This window comes from Cyanistes caeruleus, chromosome 5 (assembly GCF_971803275.1).
Source record: "Cyanistes caeruleus chromosome 5, bCyaCae1.hap1.1, whole genome shotgun sequence".
Lineage (NCBI taxonomy): Eukaryota > Metazoa > Chordata > Aves > Passeriformes > Paridae > Cyanistes > Cyanistes caeruleus.
The window spans coordinates 80662254-80680523 of NC_141705.1; the positions used below are offsets into that span (position 1 = coordinate 80662254).

Here is an 18270-nt window from a genome sequence, read left to right on the forward strand (position 1 = left end):
GAATTTTTTATTAGTTCCGGTGTTGGAAAGCACTGAGGCTTAGGCTCCAGTGGGTTATAGGTGTGAATTTTTTGGTGTTTTTTAGAGTAGGTTTCAATAGATTTAAGAAAAAAAATATACTCTGGGGAAATTCTTTGTTTTAGTTATTTAAAAGCTCTTTAAAAGCTATTTAAAAGCTAATTAAAAGTAGAGTTTTGGTTTGTTGTTTGTTAGTGCTGTATGCAGGGTATGTATTTTTTAAAAGTTTATGGTATTTAAGAAAGTTTGTGAGGTTTATTTTTTATTAGTTGGTGGAGATGTTGTGATTTTGTTGATGATATTGGTGGGGGTTTTTTGTTTATTTTGTTATTTTTAGGAATTGGATTTTTTGAGTAGGTTTTTTAATTTTGGGGTTGTTGATTTTTTGATGGTGAAATGGAATTTTAGGAGAATTTGGATGATTTTTAAAGATTTTTGTTACTTTTTTATATAATGATGCTTATGTATTGGAGGTGTTCTGGAGTTCTACTTTTTTTTAGTGTAGTTTGAATTAGTTTTTATGGTAGAGGGTGGGATTGTGTTTTTATTTTGGGGATAATTAGTTTTAGCTGTATTGCACTCCCCTCCACATGAAGGGAATGGAGCAATATCTATTGGTGATGTTAATAGTGGTGTATTATTTATTGTTTTGGATTTTAGCTTGTATTGGAGTTTTAGTATGTTTGGTATGGTAGTATTTAATGGTGGAGTTATTTAAGGTATGATAATTTATATTAATTTTTATTTATTTTTATTTTTTTTTAATTTCTGTGTAGGTTAAATGTGATTATTGAAGGGTGAATGGGTTTTATTGATTATTTTTTTGATTTTTTTAATTTTTAGACTGTTTTATAGACAGGAATTACAGTATTTCCAGTTGTTTTGTATTGTTGAAGAGATAATTAGTATTTGTTGTTTTCTCCCCTTCAAAAGTTTTATTGTAGGTGGGTTTTTTGGTAGTTTAGGTAAGGTGTTTAATTGCTAGCTGTTTTTTGTTTTTCTGGTTGTTATTTTAAATGTTTGAGGTTTTTTTGGTTTTTGAAATATGTTTGTTTTGGAGGAAGTTTATGTTTAAAATATATGAACTGTTTGGGTTAGTTATAATAGGGTGGATTTGGTTTTTTTCTTAAGTTAGGTTTATATTAGTTTTTAATCAAGTAAAATCTTGTGGGTTTTTTATGTTAATAATAAAAATACAATTTATTTTTATATGTTTTAATGGGATTAATGTGTGTTGTGTATTAGTGTTGATTAAGGTTTGACATATTTGTGGTTTTGATGTGCTAATGAATTTATACAGTTTAAAAGACATGGATTTTTTTTTTATTTTTTTATTTGGTTAGAGGTAGGGTTTTTTAAAGTTTGGTTACTTTCTGTGGGGGTCTATGTTTTGGAGTTCTTTTTAAGGGGATTGGATATGTTATTTTATATTTGGCAGTTTGGTTATGGCTTACTGGATTTGGTGGGGTTTTTTTGGAAGAACTTCTTTGAGTTTTGCTGCTTTTTAATTTAAGTGCCCAATGTGTTAGAGTAGTAGTAGATTTTCCATCATCTTTTACGTTGTTTTTATAATTACATAGGAATAATTACAGCTTAGTTTGTGTGGTGTATTTTTATTTTTATCTGGGGGATGTTTGTCCATGGCGTTAGACTGCATTTAGATTTTTGGGGAAAGGTGTAAAAACCTGTTTATTTAACAAGTATTTACAAGCTTAAAAACTGAATAATAATGAAAAATTCTTGTTGTTTGAAGAGATGGTAAATTCAGAAAAGTTCTTGTTGTGGGGTGCTCAGTCTCTTATCGGTCCCTCCTGTGTGGGAAGTGCCGAGGCCCAGGCCCCAGTGAGTTCTCGGTGGGTGTTTGGCTTTTCAGTTCAGAGCAGGTTTGAACAGATTTAAGAAAAAACAACCAAAACACACTCTGGGTTGGTTTTTTGTTTGTTTTAGCTAGTTAAAAACTAGTTAAATTAAAAATAAATGAGAGCTCTGTATTGCTGTGTGTGCTGCAGCCAATGCAGTCTGGAGAAACACGCAGGGAAGGGAGTGCTACTTGTGAAAACAAAATAGTGCTTTTTTATTTCCCATCTTTGCTCTTGGAACTCGTCATAAAGGTGCAAAACTTCATATGTGGCATGAACAGAACAGACAACTGGGGATAAAAGCGTTATAAAGTCACCTCAGGACAGGAGGTCCCGGATTCACTAAAAAGCCACAGCTAGAGAAAGCTGTGAGGGGATCCTGAAGGCCCTGCATCCAGGTTAGAGGATTTAGTCTAAAATTCCGACCCCAGCTCTCCCTGCACACACACACACACACTGCTGCAGTTCTCTGTCTCCCCATCACTTTCCCATATTCACATTCCCTCTGCCTGGAAGCCCAAAACGTGGCGAGTTCACTTTGGAATCCAAAGAGTTTCAGGTGAAGAGTTGTTATTCGTGTGAGCAACAAAATACCCACAATGCAGGGAACTGAGACTTGAAGGGAATCTCTTTCTGCTTCCCCCGTACCCCGTGGAACATCAGCATTGAATCTTCATCACGGATAATTGCAGAATTTTGCCTTTTTAGTTTCAAAAACAATTTAGTGGGCGGCCGGGTTGTTCCCTGTACCAGGACACTTCCAGCTCTTTTAAAGGCCGGTGGCTCCCTCTGCTGGGAGCAGGAAGAAGGACACGATGGGAAATGAATGCAAGGAGAGACCATGGAAGCATCACGGAACCCCAGAACCGTGGGTTCTCCTCCCAACCGTGGGTGGGATCCTCCAGGATCATCCAGCCCCACTCGGAGAGTGTTCAGGGCAGGCTGCTGTCCATCGGCCCCTGATTGCAGATGGATCTGGAAGCGATGGAGGTGTTCAAGGAATGCTGGTTGTTTCTCCCTATTTTGGGTAATCTGGTCAATAAAAAAACTAATTGACCTCTTCCAACAGGGAAGCACATAAGCAAGAAGTGACAAAAAAAGTCTGAGTTGCTGGGAAATGAAATCTGCAGGTATCTAACTTAAAATCCCCATGCATGGTCTCTGGTTTGACATCCATGGACTGCTCACATTACCCAGATGCATCCAGTTGTGCTGTAAATGCATTTATCTGTGGTGCAATTTCTATTTTATTTTCCTTGTAAAGAGCATCTGGGTGATAGAAGGACATGGGGGGGAAGGACGGGAGGCTGAGGCTCCTGCACCTCCTCCCAGAGCCTGGGGCTCCATCACTCTGCCCTCCGGGTCCTGCTGTCCTTCACCAGTCTGGGGTCTGCCCTGAGCCCCAAAATTCAGGATTTTGGATCTCTGATGGAAGCCTTACACTGCTGGGATGAGCCTCCTTTCACACTCCCAGGACAGGACTGGAGTCTGCTTCACAGCCCAGGTACTGCCCGGGTGGGGCTGGTTCCAAGTGCCAACAAGGCAGGACTCGGCCTCCATTTCCGAGCCAAAGAAAATTCCTGATTTATCACAGGACCCTAAAACTGGCCAGATGAGTTTATGGGTGCCACCCCAAACACAGGCCTCGGCCTCTGTTTCCAGGACATGAAGGTGCTTGGCCCAGGCTCACCGTGGGGTGCCCCGTTCTGATCCCTAAAACCCCACAATTCGTGCTTCTTCTTTCCCAGATGGGTCTGGAGCTTCCAGCTGCTGAAAATGAGGCTGGAAACAGAGAATTTGTTCCCTAACCCCAGCCTGGACTCCCCTTCTGAGCCCCAAGCGTGATGTCAGGACAGGCTGGAGAGCCAGTGTGGTGTTGGCACATGAGATAACGAGGAAGATGGAGCCCATCCAGAATACCCCAGCACCCAAACACCCCCAAGGACCCCACTGTCCTTCCCCTCTCTGCTGCTTCCTGCCCAGCCCCAGTGCCAAGGATTGCAGAGGAGGAGCCTGAGCACTGCCAGCCTTCTCCCAAACTACATCCCTGGCCCGTGCCACGGCCTCCACGGCTGGGCATGGCAGGAGAAAGGAACCAGAGAGTAAAAGGCAACGACTCGCCAGCATCAGCATCTTTACTTCCCACTCCAGAGCAAGCCACACCAACGTTACAGACACACCCTCCAGGCTCCCACCCAGCAATAAGGCACTTCTGAGAACACCTCAAACATTTTTCCCAGCTGCAGCCGCCATCCCTGGGGTGTCCGTGCCCGCAGCCTCAGCGCAGTGTCACCAGCTCCTCAGCAGAAGTGGGGTGAATGGCAACGGTGTTGTCCAGGTCGGCCTTGGTGGCCCCCATTTTGATGGCCACAGCAAAGCCCTGCAGTATTTCATCACAGCCCAGCCCTTGCATGTGCAATCCCACCACCTTTGGAGAAGAAGTGAAAGGCCAGGTGGGACCCAGAATCCAGGCTGGACTCTTGGGATTGGGGCTGGGGGAACCGGATCCCGGCCCAAAAACTGACCACACATGGATGAGAGGACAGCCAGCCGTGGTCGCCACCACCCCCCAGCAGTGCCCTCCACTCACCTTCTCCTCCTTGCCGGTGCACACCAGCTTCATCACACACTTCACCTTCCTCTGGGTGACAGCGTGGTACAAGGGAATGAAGGATGTGTTGTAAGTCTTCACGTTGTCCTTCCCATGTATGGCCACAGCCTCCTCTGCAGCAGGAGCCACGGCACAGGGGTCAGGGGGATGCACACGGGGCATTTAGAAAGAGGAGTCAAAGCCCTCTTGGCAAGGCTCACGTGCTGGAGATGGAAACCTCCCGCACATCAAAGCAGCGGCTCTGAGCCGCTGTCCCCAGCCCCTTCACCCCCTCTGTGCCCCGTCTGTCCCCACCTTCAGTGAGCCCCACGGTGCCGATGGGCGGGTGGCTGAAAACGACCGTGGGGATGTTCTCGTAGTCCAGCCGTGAGTCCTGCTTGCCCTCGAAGAGCCTGTGGGCCAGCTTCCTGCCAGCAGCGATGGCCACTGCAGGCAGGGACAGGCACCCTCAGCCACGGCACCGCGTGGCACCGAGGGGCTGGGCAGGGAAGGGGGCGCGGCTGCAGTACCTGGAGTGAGGAGGGCTCTCCCACAGACATCCCCGACCGCGTAGATCCCTTTCCTGGTGGTGTTCTGGTACTCATCCACAACCACGTGGCCCTGGGGGTCCACCTGCACGCCCTGCCACAGGAAACAGAAGCCACATATGCTCCAGGAGGGATGGGATGGCCCATGGGACACCTGTGCTGGTGGCCACAGCATTCCTAGACGGGGGGCAAGCAGTGGGAACACCATCCTGTGACGGGCACTGGAGACCCAAGGGAGCCCCAAATACCCGTGGGACACCCAGAGAGACCCGTGGGCATCCTCCCACCAGCACGGAAGGGACGTGCTGCCATCTCACCACTCGGTCCAGGCACAGCCCCTCGGAGTTGGGCTGCCTCCCCACGGCCCACAGCAGGCAGTCCACATCCCGGATCACCCCCTCGGTCGGCTTGTGGCCGGGCACCGCCGAGGTCACCGTCACATCCAGCAGCCCACACGAAGATTTAGAGACCCTCTTGACCTAAGGGGAACCAGAGCAGCAGGGGAGATGGCTTTGGCCATGCAACAAGTGATGGCAGCCGTGCTGCAGAAACAGGGCTGTTGCCAAAACCATGGCTCAGCAAGCAGCACCCAAAACGGCATCGTTCCCCCAGCCCTGCCTCTGCAGGAGGAATGGGACAAGCCGCAGGGCTGCTCTGTACTTTCCCACCTGTGTGTGCTTCCAGACATCCACCCCGGTGTTCTCCAGCTCCTGGGTGCAGTTTGAGCTGATCAGGGAGTCAAAGGTTCGCAGGACCTGGGCAAGGATCCCCCCAGCCCTGTCAGATGAGGGTCTGCAGGCAGAGGCACCGCCTGGCAGCCCCTCCACAAGTGCTTTGGGGTGCTTCTGGTTAACAAACTTCCCTGTTTGTTTCTCCATTATTTTTTTTTTCCCTTTCTTCCTCCTTTCAAGTCGTGACTTGAAATAAAGCTCTCCATGGCTCCCATGCCACCATCCACTGCATCACTATTCCCGTGCCAACTCGGTCCCTCCTTTACCAGGAGCCGACAACCAGAAATTCCCGGCGGGCTGGGATGTGGCAGCCGGGTGGGAAGCGCAGCTGGGGACAGGCGCTGGCGCTACCTGGTCGTGACGGATGAGCAGGGATGACTTGGAGCCCAGCGTGGAGAGGATCCCCGCGATCTCCACCGCGATGTAGCCAGCCCCGACAATGACGCTGCGCCTGCGGAGAATCAACAGCGCCGTGTGCAGGCACCCGGAGCTGGCGGCGGTGGCCGCAGGGGGATGAATCCCACTTTACCTGGGCAGCTCCTCCAGGTCGAAGAAGCCGTCACTGGTCATCCCCAGACTGGCGCCTGCAGAGCAGAGACCCCTTCGCACCCTTCACCTGCCCCCATTCCCTCCCAAAGCCTGCTTTGCTTGGGCAGACCCCTCTCCAGCCTGGGGAATTCCGCCAGGCTCACCGGGAACCTCGCTGTCAGAAGGGACAGCCGGGCGGCCCCCGGTGGCTATCAGGATGTGAGGAGCCGTGTACTTTTTCCCGTCCACTTCCACGGTTGGCTGGGGATCCGCGGTGAACTTGCCGTAGCCCCGGATGATGTCAATGCGAGCCTTAGGGATAACAGTGACGGGGTTAACAGCGGGGTGAGGCGCGGGAGACAGCTAATGGAGCCAGCGCTTCCACAGCTGGAGGACAACCATTAAGGCTGGAAAAGTGGCCAAAAATTCATCGCCCTTGCTGCTGGGATTGCAGGATAAACGCATCCCATGCCCACCTTCTTAACGTTGCTCTCGTAGATGTCATTGAGGCGCCGCACGTACGCGTCACGCTTCTCCTTGATGGTCCTGGAACAGAGCAGGGAATACCATCACTGCCAGCAGATGAACCTCAGAGCTCAGGAAGAACCTGGCACTGGTCCTGTTGGTCAAAGGTTAGGCTCAATGATCTCAGAGATCTTTTCCAACCTTAATGATTCCGTGATTCTGTTATCTCAACTCCTCTGGCATGTGGCAGGCACGCCATAAAATCAAATGACTCCTTTGGTGGGGAAAGGGTCAAAGCAAGATTTCTGTGCCTGCCTTCCCTGCGTTTGTCTTTTCTCGAGTCTCTTCCCACAGGAGACAGTTTGGCACCCTGTTCCTCCAAAACACAGCCACAACGCTGGCCCTGTAACCAGCTCTGCACAGCCCACGGGATCCTGGAAGCAGGCAGGGACCCCTTGGAAGTGGACAATGGGCTGCTCCCCATGGGACACTCACTGGAAGATGCTGCTTTCCAGCTGGCCCTTTCCATTCTTACCTCCAGTTAAACTTGACACCCGATGTTTCAAAGCCATAATCAGCGTGATCGTGGACAAACTCCGCGTGGACAGCCGTGTTCCACATCACCTGCCCACACAAACCTCAGGTTGGCTCAGGAAGACTGCTTTCAATCCTGGGAAAACACCCGCCGGGCTTCCCGATTCCTCGCCTTTGCCTGGAGCACCCATGGGATGCAGGCGTGCCCACGGCATCCCGATGGCTCAATACCCTCCAAGGCCCTGCTTTCTCCCCACACCCTGTGCCAGCACATCCCTAGAACTTGGCAGCCGCCCACCCCAGACCCAACCCACGCCGCCGGAGCCGGTGGCAGAACAGCCTTACCTTTTTTGGCACGCACCCAACATTGACCTGGGGGGAATAAGAGCAAGTCTCAGTGCCAAGGCCCACCCAGTTTGCCAAAGGCAATGCTCCAGAGAGCATCCCACAGCAGGTACTGCATCTCAGCTCTCTGCTCAGGAAAACAAAAGCAGGATTACTGGTTCCTGGCAAAACAGGGGTGTAACCGCTTCGGGAGGCTCAAGGTCTTGTGGTTTGGCCGTTTTCCTTCACTTCCTTGAAAGAGAATATGGAAGGTGGAGCCTTTAAACACAGGGTTTTTTCCCACTGATACTCTAAAAACCAGGCAAAAGGTGTTTGCCATCTCTTGCCTACACTTCTGGGACTATGGTAATTTTTCCAGCAGAACGCACTTAGGGCATAAAACTAGAGCTTGTCCCTGGCTTCTCTGAGGAACCAGTTTGTTTATTGGCGTGACACCAGCTCACCATGCTCTTGAGCTCTGCTTTACCGCCTTGCAGTTGTGCTACGCAGACCCAGGATCCATCGGCATCCTGGCATCTGCCTGAAAACGGCTTGGAAACCAAGCCGTGGTGGAGAAGGGAGGGTTGGGATCCGTCCTGCTTCAGCCTGACAAGGCTCGGACAGCGGGAGGGCGATTCCTTCTCTCCCACCTCCCGCACCGGGACCCTCCCCCGGGGGCTCCGCCGCCATCGCCGGGTCACCGGGGGCAGCGGCCCCGCGTCGCTCGTCCCCGGTCCCGTCCCTCCCCGCCCCGGGTGCGGCTCCGCCCGCAAGTGACTCACGCAGGTGCCGCCGAGGCGCCGCGGCTCCACCAGCGCGACCCGGGCACCGAGCTCGGCCGCCCGCCGGGCCCCCGCCAGGCCCCCGGAGCCGCCTCCCAGCACCAGCAGCTCGTAGGCGGCCGCCGCCATCGCTCCAGGCTCGGTCTGGCCCCGCCGCCCCGCCCCGGACCCGCCCCCGCCCCGCCCCGGCCCTGCACGACACCACGGGTTGGGGCTGACAACGGCGAGTTTATTGGTTCAGGTACAGCGAGGAGGATTGCAAGCACTTCCAGGACAAATATACAGAGGGGAAGGGGGGGAATAACAAAAGAGAAAATAAAATACCCCAAAACAAAGAGGGGGGAAAAAAAAAAAATTTAAAAAAAAAAAAAATAAGGGGCAGGAGCAGCACAGAATGGGAATAGAGCTAAAAAGGGAACGCTTTTATCTGGGTTATGACAACGTACTCCCAAGCAGGAATCACTTCCTTTCTCCAGTTAAGTCGAGCGGTCTTTCCAATAAAATAAAGAGTGGTGGGGGATGAAGTTAGTGTGCACTTCCCTTGAAAACAAACTCTAGCTCATGCCAGTTAAACACTAGAACTAAAAATGTACAAAGAAGCGTCAGAGGAGATGAAGTGTTGTTAAAGAGTTACCTTTTCCTCTCTGAACAGTCCAGAAGGAAAACAATGACTACAAATACAGCAGGCAAACTGACTTTCGGGCTGATGGGCATGGGAGAGAGAGAGTGTCGGAAGGAATTCAGTCTCAAGTTGTGCTAAATGCTCTTCGTCCTCTGTATGGCACATTTTGGTCCATGATGGGGATTTGAGTTGAGACGAACCCTGATTTCTTACAGAAACGTGTAAATATTGTTGCTCTTTTAAAATGCCAGGTGTACTTCCTTCTACAAAGGTTGGGAGAGGTTTATAGGAAGTAGTCTGGGGTGCGACGGGTAACATGAGGCTCTCCACGACGAGGTGCTGGGTCAAACTGGAGGCTGCAGGAAAGAAAAAGGGACGATCACTTACCCTCCTCCTCCACAAGGCATTTTCCAGTGCCATGAGAAGTAGCAGACTTGCTCTCCTGCTGCTAGTGCTCTACTCACCCCAGCTGCTTCCACATAAAGCATTCCAAGCCCCAAAACAAGAATTCATGGGAGTTAAAAAATCATCAGTGACCCAGCAGCCCGTGACCGCTTTCTCACGGTGCTGAAAGCACAATTCAGACCCTCTCCCCCATTTTACAAAGCTCAGTGCTACCAAGGACAAAAACAAATACATAAATCCATGTGTTTTCACTCTCCATCAAGCTTAGGCAGTAAAGAGATGGAAGTGCAAAAGCTCCAGCTCTCCAGAGAGCCAGGAAGAGGAGCTTTTAGGAGCTTAACTCATCTCTGATTTTAAGGCAGAACACATGTTAATTCCAGAGTGGTCTGAGCTGGCTTGTCACGGAAGAAGCCCTTTGGGAATGATCAGCCACCCCTCACAGAGTGGTTAGAAAGAGAGCCCAGCCCAGGGCAGGATACTCACAAGGAATATTTTAAAGTGTCATCTAGTTCCATGATAGCAGCCTGGTTCCCGCAGCGGTAGCAGTAATTGGGGGCACTGAAGATGGTCACCACGTTCCGGTCGTGGCACCAGTTATAACCCTGCCAGGGAGAGAGAGAAAAAGAAAAGGGTCTCTGTTACACCCCAGCCTGTCCAAAGTTCCTCTTCAGGCCTGAAACTCTCCGAGGCACTTGTGAAACTGGAGATTTCTTGAGGTATGTCCAACTGACTTAGTTTCATTTCAAAATACGTGCTTTACCACAAGAAGCAGCAGCAGGTACCTGGCAAAACCAGCTTCAAGCAGCTTACAGGAGATCATCACTTGTAAATTATGGATTGTACCATTAAAAAGTCTTGGGATTTTTTGGGATGCCTTCAGCTTTCATCCACCACAAGTGACAATTTGCCTGCTGGATCCCAGTGACTTCTGACACACGGTTCTGCTTCAGGGATCTACCTGCACTAGATTTTAAAAGTGCATCTGCTCCATTAACCCACCTGGCATTTTTCCAGCAAGACATCCAAGAATAGCCTGTGACAGCCAAAACCAGCCTAATCCCCATCACATCTGACTGCCGAGCACTGTGGGACAGGCTGTCTGTCGGATGTAGCAGCAGTCAGAGCAACAGCAAGCCACGGTGTAAGAAGATTATTCCTGCCACAAACAAGGTGTGGCACAGCCCCTTTGGCAATTTACTTGGAGGGGAAAATTGGCTTGGACAGAGCAGAACATCCCCTTCTTTGGGCTGCAGGTCAAAGCACCTAATTTTACGTTGCTCTTTTCCCGTGACTAAAGCTTCTCTTTGGTACTGACCTGCGTAAGATTTAGGTGTCAACAAACCCGTGAGTGACTCCCATGGGCCCCTGTTTTGTTAGCCCTGGCTAGCAGAGTGCTTGCCCTACCTCCATGACCAGCTGGTGAGCGCGGGAGACCAGTGTGAGACCATTGGCGTGGTTAAAGGTTTCCGAAATATCCTGCCCAAAGGTGTAGCCAGCACCACGTGGAGAAATGCCCCAGCCGCCGCGGTCATCGGGATCCGACCACAACAGATCACACATCGGACCCTTGGGAAACACGAGGAGTTCTTTGTTAGATCACTGGCAAGGTGCTTAAACACATTTTATTGACAGCAGCAGGACTGCCAGCACATCCTTCTCGGTGTGAGGCACGCCAGGAGTTCACTGAACACACATCTGCGAGCTCCAAGCACTCCCAACACAACTTCCAGCTGCCCTGGGAGCTCCAAGCCTGGTTTTACAGCCCAGATTGCAGACCCCGGGAAGCTGTAACAAAGTGAAACACCCCAGGAGGCTGGGCTGGCTGGGGAGGAAGGATGGTGACACATTGTGGCTTCTCATGGTGGTTGTCAGTTCACAATCACATCTGTGATGAGGCTGAAGATAGTAAACACCCTCCCCTGCCAAATCCTGCTCTTTGAGTCAGACTGAAAACCCAAAAATCCCACGATTCTGGAGAAAACAAATGTGGAACACCCACAGCTCTCCTTATGTAGGCTGCTGTAATCAAAGCACACCGACTTAGCTGTGTTTTGCCCAAATGTTCATCTGCTCTAGCTCCTGGAAAGGCCATAACTCATGTGCACCCACGTGTTTAAATGGACTGCAGTGTGAGAAAACATCTTCATTTTCCACCAGCAGATATTTACATTTCTGAAGCATTTCCTTTCCTATTACCTCGTGTGGAACTTCCTGCAGGCGGTCCAGAGCCCTGATATGATCCAGTGTATCTATGGATGGAGAGAGGCCACCATGGAGGCAGAATATCTGTTCCAGAAAGAAAAGAGCAATCCATTAAGTGCATATTGTTAAGGGAAGAATGATCTCCAAACCAGCTGCGTTTAACTCTGTTAATGTCTGCTCATTCACAACCCCGTCCAATCTCGCCCTCGGATCACAAGTTAAAGGAGCTTGTCTGGGGCTGTTCCTGTGGATGTCGGACAACACAGCCTGCAGAAATCTATGGAAGGGAGGGATTTTCTTCTCCCAGACTTACCTGGCCGTCTACTAGAGCTGTGAGTGGAAGGTAATCAAACAGGTCTGTGAAGTACTTCCAGACGTTGGCATTGCCGTACTTGCGCAGGCACTCGTCGTAGAAGCCGTAGACCTGTGTGATTTGCCTGCTCTCGTGGTTGCCCCTCAGTATCGTGATGCGCTCCGGGTACCGCACCTGGGGGCGGAGAAAACCCTCCCTTAGCACAGGCATGGAAACAAAGAGTAATGGAATATCACAAACAGCAGCCAAGCGCTCTGTTCCCGGCACGTGTCCACCGGCACGGATCCATTTACACCCGTTACGCTCGAGCGTCACCGGGAGGAGAAAACCGTTCCGGAGAAAATGGTTCTCAGCTCCCAGGCTGGGCTCCCAATCTCTCAAGCCGTACCTTCAGCGCCACCAGCAGAGTCACAGTCTCCACCGAGTAATAGCCTCTGTCCACGTAGTCTCCCATGAACAGGTAGTTTGTGTCTGGAGACTTGCCACCGATCCTGAAGAGTTCCATGAGGTCGTGGAACTGCCCGTGGACATCCCCGCAGACGGTGACGGGGCAGCGTACCTCTTGCACATTTGATTCTTTTGTAAGGATTTCTTTAGCCTGCCAAGGAAAACACATTTGGGACAAAAAAAGTAGGAAGCTCCTCCAGAACCAGGTGATGTTCTGCTGCGTTCCCACTGGAAACCCAGTTTCACCCCCACTGCTTAAGCTGACCACTGGAAAAAGTTTGGTGGGTAAGCAGAGACAAGGGGTGTTTCCCAAATCCCAGTGCATGGAGATAAGAAGGTTTACTACATCGAGGCCAGATGCCCTTGCCCAAGGCACATTTTGCCTGCCAGAATTCCAATCCTCTTCCAAGCAGGAGAGTTTAGCAACTTCTACAGACAAGTCACATACAACTGGAGAGCAAAGACAGAGGCAACTGGAACATATGGAGCCACAACCAGCTTCCCTGGCTGTACCCAGCTGGCAACAGAACAGCCACAGATGGAGGGATGGAATCCCCAGATTTAGTCATCTCTTCTTCCACACCCAGCAGTTCCTCTGCTAATTACAACCATGCAATGTAGCCTATCTGCATCACCTTATTATCCTTATCGCATACCAGGTCTGTTGTGCTGCCTCCAGCTCACTGACTGATGCCCATCAGCACTCCAGGCACACCTGGGGCACAGGGAACACCCACAGGATGGCTCCATCTGATCCCAACAAAAGGGCTGGAAGATCACCAACACTGAGCAGTCACCAGCAGGTGATGATCTGGGTATTCCCTGCCATATTCCTTAGCTCAGGATGAGCTAAGGCTCACCCTGTGCTGCCAAAAGGGAGCTGCTTCCAAGAACAACCTCCGTGGGCTTTCCTGAGGATTCCTGCGTTCCCATTGCATCACCTGCTGCCTTGCCTCTTGCAGGAAAAAGATGTATTTGGAAGGAATACCAAAACCCGAAGCACTTTGGACAGTTTGGACTGCGTCCAGCATGCTCTTTGCACATAACCTAACCTGAGGGATCCTTAAAATCACATCCTGCCCATGGACTTGATGACATGGGCTCTGCCTTGCACTTCTAGCAGGACTGGGAACTGCTCAACACGTTGTATTTGACTGCAGTAGTAGCACTCAAATTCTGCTCACACATCCTTAAAAACATTTATAGCGCCTTCTGAGAGCTTCCACCCTCCGGGAGAGACAAATATAAACCCACAAAACAGCTGCTCCATGTGTTCTGACTGTTGCACAAAGCAACAGGCAGGGGTTTGTTCCAAGCTGGAGCTCAGCACGGCTCCTTTTCCACAGGAACAGGGCAAACACGCTCACTTTAAATCTGCCCTAGCAAGGGGGGCCAGCCCACAAACCGAAATGCTGGTGCTAGGAGAATCCAGAAGCTTCCCCTGATGAAGAAGGAGGAGCTGGCAGGGGACGAGGAGCAGCTCCTTGGGCTGCCCAGCAGCTGTTCCCCTGCAGCCCATTTTAGCTCACCCTGTGGATACTCATCCGTGCACGTGGACAGAGACAGTCTGTCATTCTGACTCCGCAGAGCTGGTTTAGGTCAGGCTCGAGAGTCCCAGTTTGCCCTCACGTGATGATTTTCCAATGCAGAACAAGACTTTCAGAATCTTCAGCATCAATAAAAACAGCCCAGAAAAGCAGTGACTAACCAGTGCATCTGCCTGCAGTGTGAACACTGAAATCAAATGACTTAAAATAAAAAGCACTATTACAAAGCAAAAATAAGAACCTCTGATGCAAGCAGGCTGCCTGGCATCATCAGCACTTACTTAATCCAGGAGACTAATAAATAACTATGACTTATAAGTCAAAATTTAGCTACCTTTGCTGCAGAAAACAGTGACTAATGGTATCAGCTTCCTGTGCATCTGTCCCACTTGCACTGGATGAAAACCATATCCAGGTCAGGATAAAAAGCAGCAGCTTTTAGGTGTTTTTATTAAATAAACCTCCCTTGTATCAAATAAACCAAATCAAGGGTTGCCAAGTCTGTGCTCAAAGAGCCTTTGAAGAGCAGCCTGTTTGCTGGCTGTGAGCTTGCCCATCACCTCAACTCTTGGTGTGCTTTTGAAGAGCACTGGAGAGAGGAGAAACTCCCGGAAGATTCATTCCCTCAGCTCCGTCTGACCCATAGAAACTCGTTCTCTGGGGATCTGAAGCCAGGCATGGAGTTTGGGATCAAAATTCATCTGAACCTTATCCCACCAATTGCCATGGACCAAACTACTGAACCAATGAGTGGGCTGAGGATTTTAAACCTCAGGGAGCTTGGCTGGAAGGAGAACCCACCAAGTGAGTTGGAAGCCAAAGGGTGGCAGGGATGGAGCTGTCTCACCCTTCGGGAATAAGGCAGCAGCAGACACTCCAGAGCCTCTGCCAAAGTGCTCAGGTGCTCCCAGAGGTACCTGAACCAGCACCCCTTAGGATGAGCATCACCTACAGGGAAGTAAAACATTCCCAGCCACGACGCAACACAACACTGGGAATTTCAAGCAGTGGGACTGTGTCCCCTCTTACACCTCCAAAAAACGAGGAGAGGAAAGAGAAGCTACGAAGAGAGGGATGGTCATGGATGGCTACCTGTTCCATTCGGGAGACAGCCTCTCCCTTGCCTGCTTTCCTAGCCCATTCCATCACCTCAGTGAAAAACCCTTTTGCTGGATTAAGCAGGATGGCTCTCGACTCCCTCACCTGCACCCCAACCACACAAGCTCCTGCAGTCATCAGAATTAATCCTTCTATCAGCCTCTGAATTCCTGCAGGATTTGAGCTAATTTTCATTTTAAACACCAACAGAATGGGAACAACGTTACCACGTTGACAAACAGCACCTCCAGCACCTGCATGAACCACATGGGGCTGATCAGCTGTCTGCCAATGTTGTCACTGGGCAGGTGAGGACAGAATGTCACCCTCACAGGTGCAAATTTCAACAACTTTAAAGAGTGCAGGACCACAGCACACTCCTGTTGTTTCCAGTCCTTCCCTCATCACTGTCCACTGTGCTTGAAACCAAGAATGACCCACACAGATAACTCCGGGATTTTGTGGTTTTGTTTTTCCCCGCCCCTATTTCATTTTGATTTTTTGTTTTAGTACCGAGTTCTTCCACAAACTGAAACCTGAGACAGATAGTACTACTGTACTGGACCTCTTTGAAAGCTCCAAACCCAGGAGTGCTAAGAACTGCTCTGGAGAAAAGGATTTCTCCAAATATAATTTCAAAGAAACCAACTAAACCAGCTTTGTGGCACGGCTGCACACCCAGAGTTTTTTGTAAGCTCCTCTCCTGGGTGACACAACCACTCCCCAAAACTTAAACAAGCCAAGTCAGTGCAGGACACAGTGTTTCCTTCATGCCCCAGCCGTTTCCGTCAGTTTCCAGCAGCCTGGAAGAATGAGGTGCTGTGACAGGTGACACACCTACCTGTCACCTGCCTCCTGAAGGACAAACACCCTCTCCACCTCCAGCTGAGCTTTCCTACCCAGCTTCTCCCTATTTCCCAAGTGTTCCAGCCACAGTCTGCTGGCATCGTCCTCCAGCTTCCCCGACAGCCACAAATCCCTCACACCTGATGGAGCTCTGGAGAAACAGTCACAAAACAAATGGACAGCCCCAGCATGGGATTCAAAAAAATGAAAAGAAGGGGGGAAGAAAACAGAAGCTGTGTGGGGGTTAAGGAGATGTCATGATCACTGCTGGAAAAACATGCCAAGGAAGATCTTGCCCTTGGTCACAGACTGCAGTGCTGAGGGAGCGCTCACAAAGAGCTATTGGACTGCTCGGACAACACCCAGCACAAGTCTAAGGACCTTTCTCCAGATGGGAAAAAAAGGCTCTCGCCAGTCTCTGCTAAACAAATCCGAGCAGGCATTTGCCAAGGCCTGTCCAAAACACAGTCCAGAATAGACGACAGTGTCCTTTATCCGACCATTTCTCTTTCTATTTTGGTCCCCCTCAGCAGGCTGTCAGCCTGTTTGGGTCTCACCTCTGGAGATCCCACCTAGGAACTCGGAGGGTTTCCTCACTGACTCGGGGTTGATTTTTCAGCGTGTGGCTCCTGCATGTTGTGTAGGATACCTGGACTTCGGATACCCCACGGGCACCAGCCCGGTCTCCCAGTGCTGGATGCTCCAGAGGCAGCAACCTGGTCACCCAACGCCCAATCTCACAGAAACCACCCCAGTCATCCAATGCCGGATATCCCGCAGGCACCATCCTGCTCTCCCAGTACCAAATATCCCACAAGAACCTCCCGGTGCCCGATATCCCACCAGCCGCACTCCTGTCTCCCAAAACTCGAAATCCCACAGGCACCACCCCGCTCTCCCCACGCCCGGTATTCCACAGGCACCACCCCGCCTCCCAAGGACCGATATCTCCCCGGCCGCAACCCCGTCCCCCAACGCCGGATACACCACGGGCACCATCCCGCCCTCCCAACGTCCGGGCCCCGCACTCACCTTCTCGCAGAGGCTGCGGACCTGGCTCTCGCTCAGCTGCCGGCACTCGTTCAGCTGCTCGATCCACTGGTCCAGCTCCTTGGCGAAGCCCTTCTCCTCCATGGCTGGGGGGCCGGGCGGGCCCCCCGAGGCCCGGGCCCGCCTGTGGGTGCCGGCGGCGGCGGCCGGAGAAACGCGGCCCGCTCGGGTCCGCTCCGCTCCGCGTAATGGCGGCGCCCCCCGCCTGCCGCGGCTGCTGCGCACTTCCGGCCACGCCCACGGCTGCGCGCGGCGCGCGCCGACGCTTCCGGCGCGCCGAGTCTGCCTCAGAGCCACACCCCTCCCCCATGGCCCCGCCCCTCACGGGGCCCCGCCCCCTCTCCCCTCACGGCTGCGGGAGGCGATGGCGGCTGCGCTCCGTCGTGTTCGGCCCAGCCCGGGGCCGCCTGGCACAACTTGCGCTCTTCTCTCCAAGGAAAAATTTGGAATCAAATGCTCCCTTCTCTCTAAGGAGAGAATCACAAGGATTTGCGCCCGCTGTGGGTGTCGAGTCGCGAGCGTTGGCAGCAGGGCCGGGGAATGTGATGATCAATCCCTGTCTGCCTTTCAGTGAACTCGTGTGATTAATTCCTTTCACCACATTCCCGTGAAATATTGTGGAGCAATACTCAAAACTGGGGCGCGTCTATGATGATGTACCAAATATGACACGTGATTAGTGAATATAAGCAGTTAAAATGAATACATTTGCTTACAATCTGGCACTCTACTCATCTTGCCCTCAGCTTTAAAGGGTGACAGACCTGCACCAATTTCTACCCACTGCTCTTTATTTATCTCCTTTGGACTTGTTCTACTGTCTCCTCTATGCCCAAATGGAGCAGTATTATCAGGACAGTGATGAAATAACTGAGGCTGTGACACTGCTACAACCTGGAGTGCCAAGGGGACACTTTTGGACTGGGAGAGACTTCCCTGGGATTTTTAGCAGGATAAGATAGTGATATTTCTAATGTAATATAATATATTAATAGATACATATAATGATATTTTTTCATGTCAGATGGGAAGGCCGGGGAGCTACTCTGGCTGTCCTACCAGGAACACTGATGTAGGTCACAGTTCCCTTAATTCTCCACTGGGTAAAACAGGACTTGGGACTTCACCCCGAAGCGAGGGAGAAAATTAAAGGATTCAAAACACCACATCCCTGAAGTGAATTTTCTAAGTAAAGCTACAGCTAACAAAGGAAAAGAGAGCAATTTATATAAACTACTTCTTTCTAGGTATTCGTCTAGGTGACAACCACTCACCATTCCAATTCCCAGGAAAGACAGCTGCCAGGAACTGTTCACTCTCCTCTGGATGTTTTGGTTGCAGATTTGTTTTAGGGAAGATCA

The 18270-nt window shown here is 50.8% G+C and overlaps 2 protein-coding genes across 2 annotated transcripts; both read right to left on the reverse strand.

Moving 5' to 3' along the window:
• Positions 1-3994: 3994 nt before the first annotated feature.
• GSR (glutathione-disulfide reductase) lies at positions 3995-8525 on the reverse strand. The gene is made up of 13 exons (XM_086890633.1): positions 8380-8525; positions 7619-7645; positions 7275-7363; positions 6751-6820; positions 6439-6586; positions 6276-6330; positions 6098-6197; positions 5684-5770; positions 5333-5494; positions 4998-5109; positions 4783-4914; positions 4468-4601; positions 3995-4305 (listed from the first exon to the last, which is right to left on the reverse strand). The coding sequence occupies exons 1-13, from the start codon at positions 8506-8508 to the stop codon at positions 4156-4158; spliced, it is 1395 nt and encodes a 464-aa protein (XP_086746759.1). The 5' UTR covers positions 8509-8525; the 3' UTR covers positions 3995-4155.
• A 62-nt stretch (positions 8526-8587) lies between these two features.
• PPP2CB (protein phosphatase 2 catalytic subunit beta) lies at positions 8588-17187 on the reverse strand. Its single transcript, XM_023926482.2, has 7 exons — positions 16892-17187; positions 12310-12519; positions 11922-12095; positions 11603-11692; positions 10811-10972; positions 9890-10008; positions 8588-9357 (listed from the first exon to the last, which is right to left on the reverse strand). Exons 1-7 carry the CDS (start codon positions 16991-16993, stop codon positions 9285-9287), a joined length of 930 nt encoding a protein of 309 aa, XP_023782250.1. The 5' UTR covers positions 16994-17187; the 3' UTR covers positions 8588-9284.
• Positions 17188-18270: the final 1083 nt, after the last annotated feature.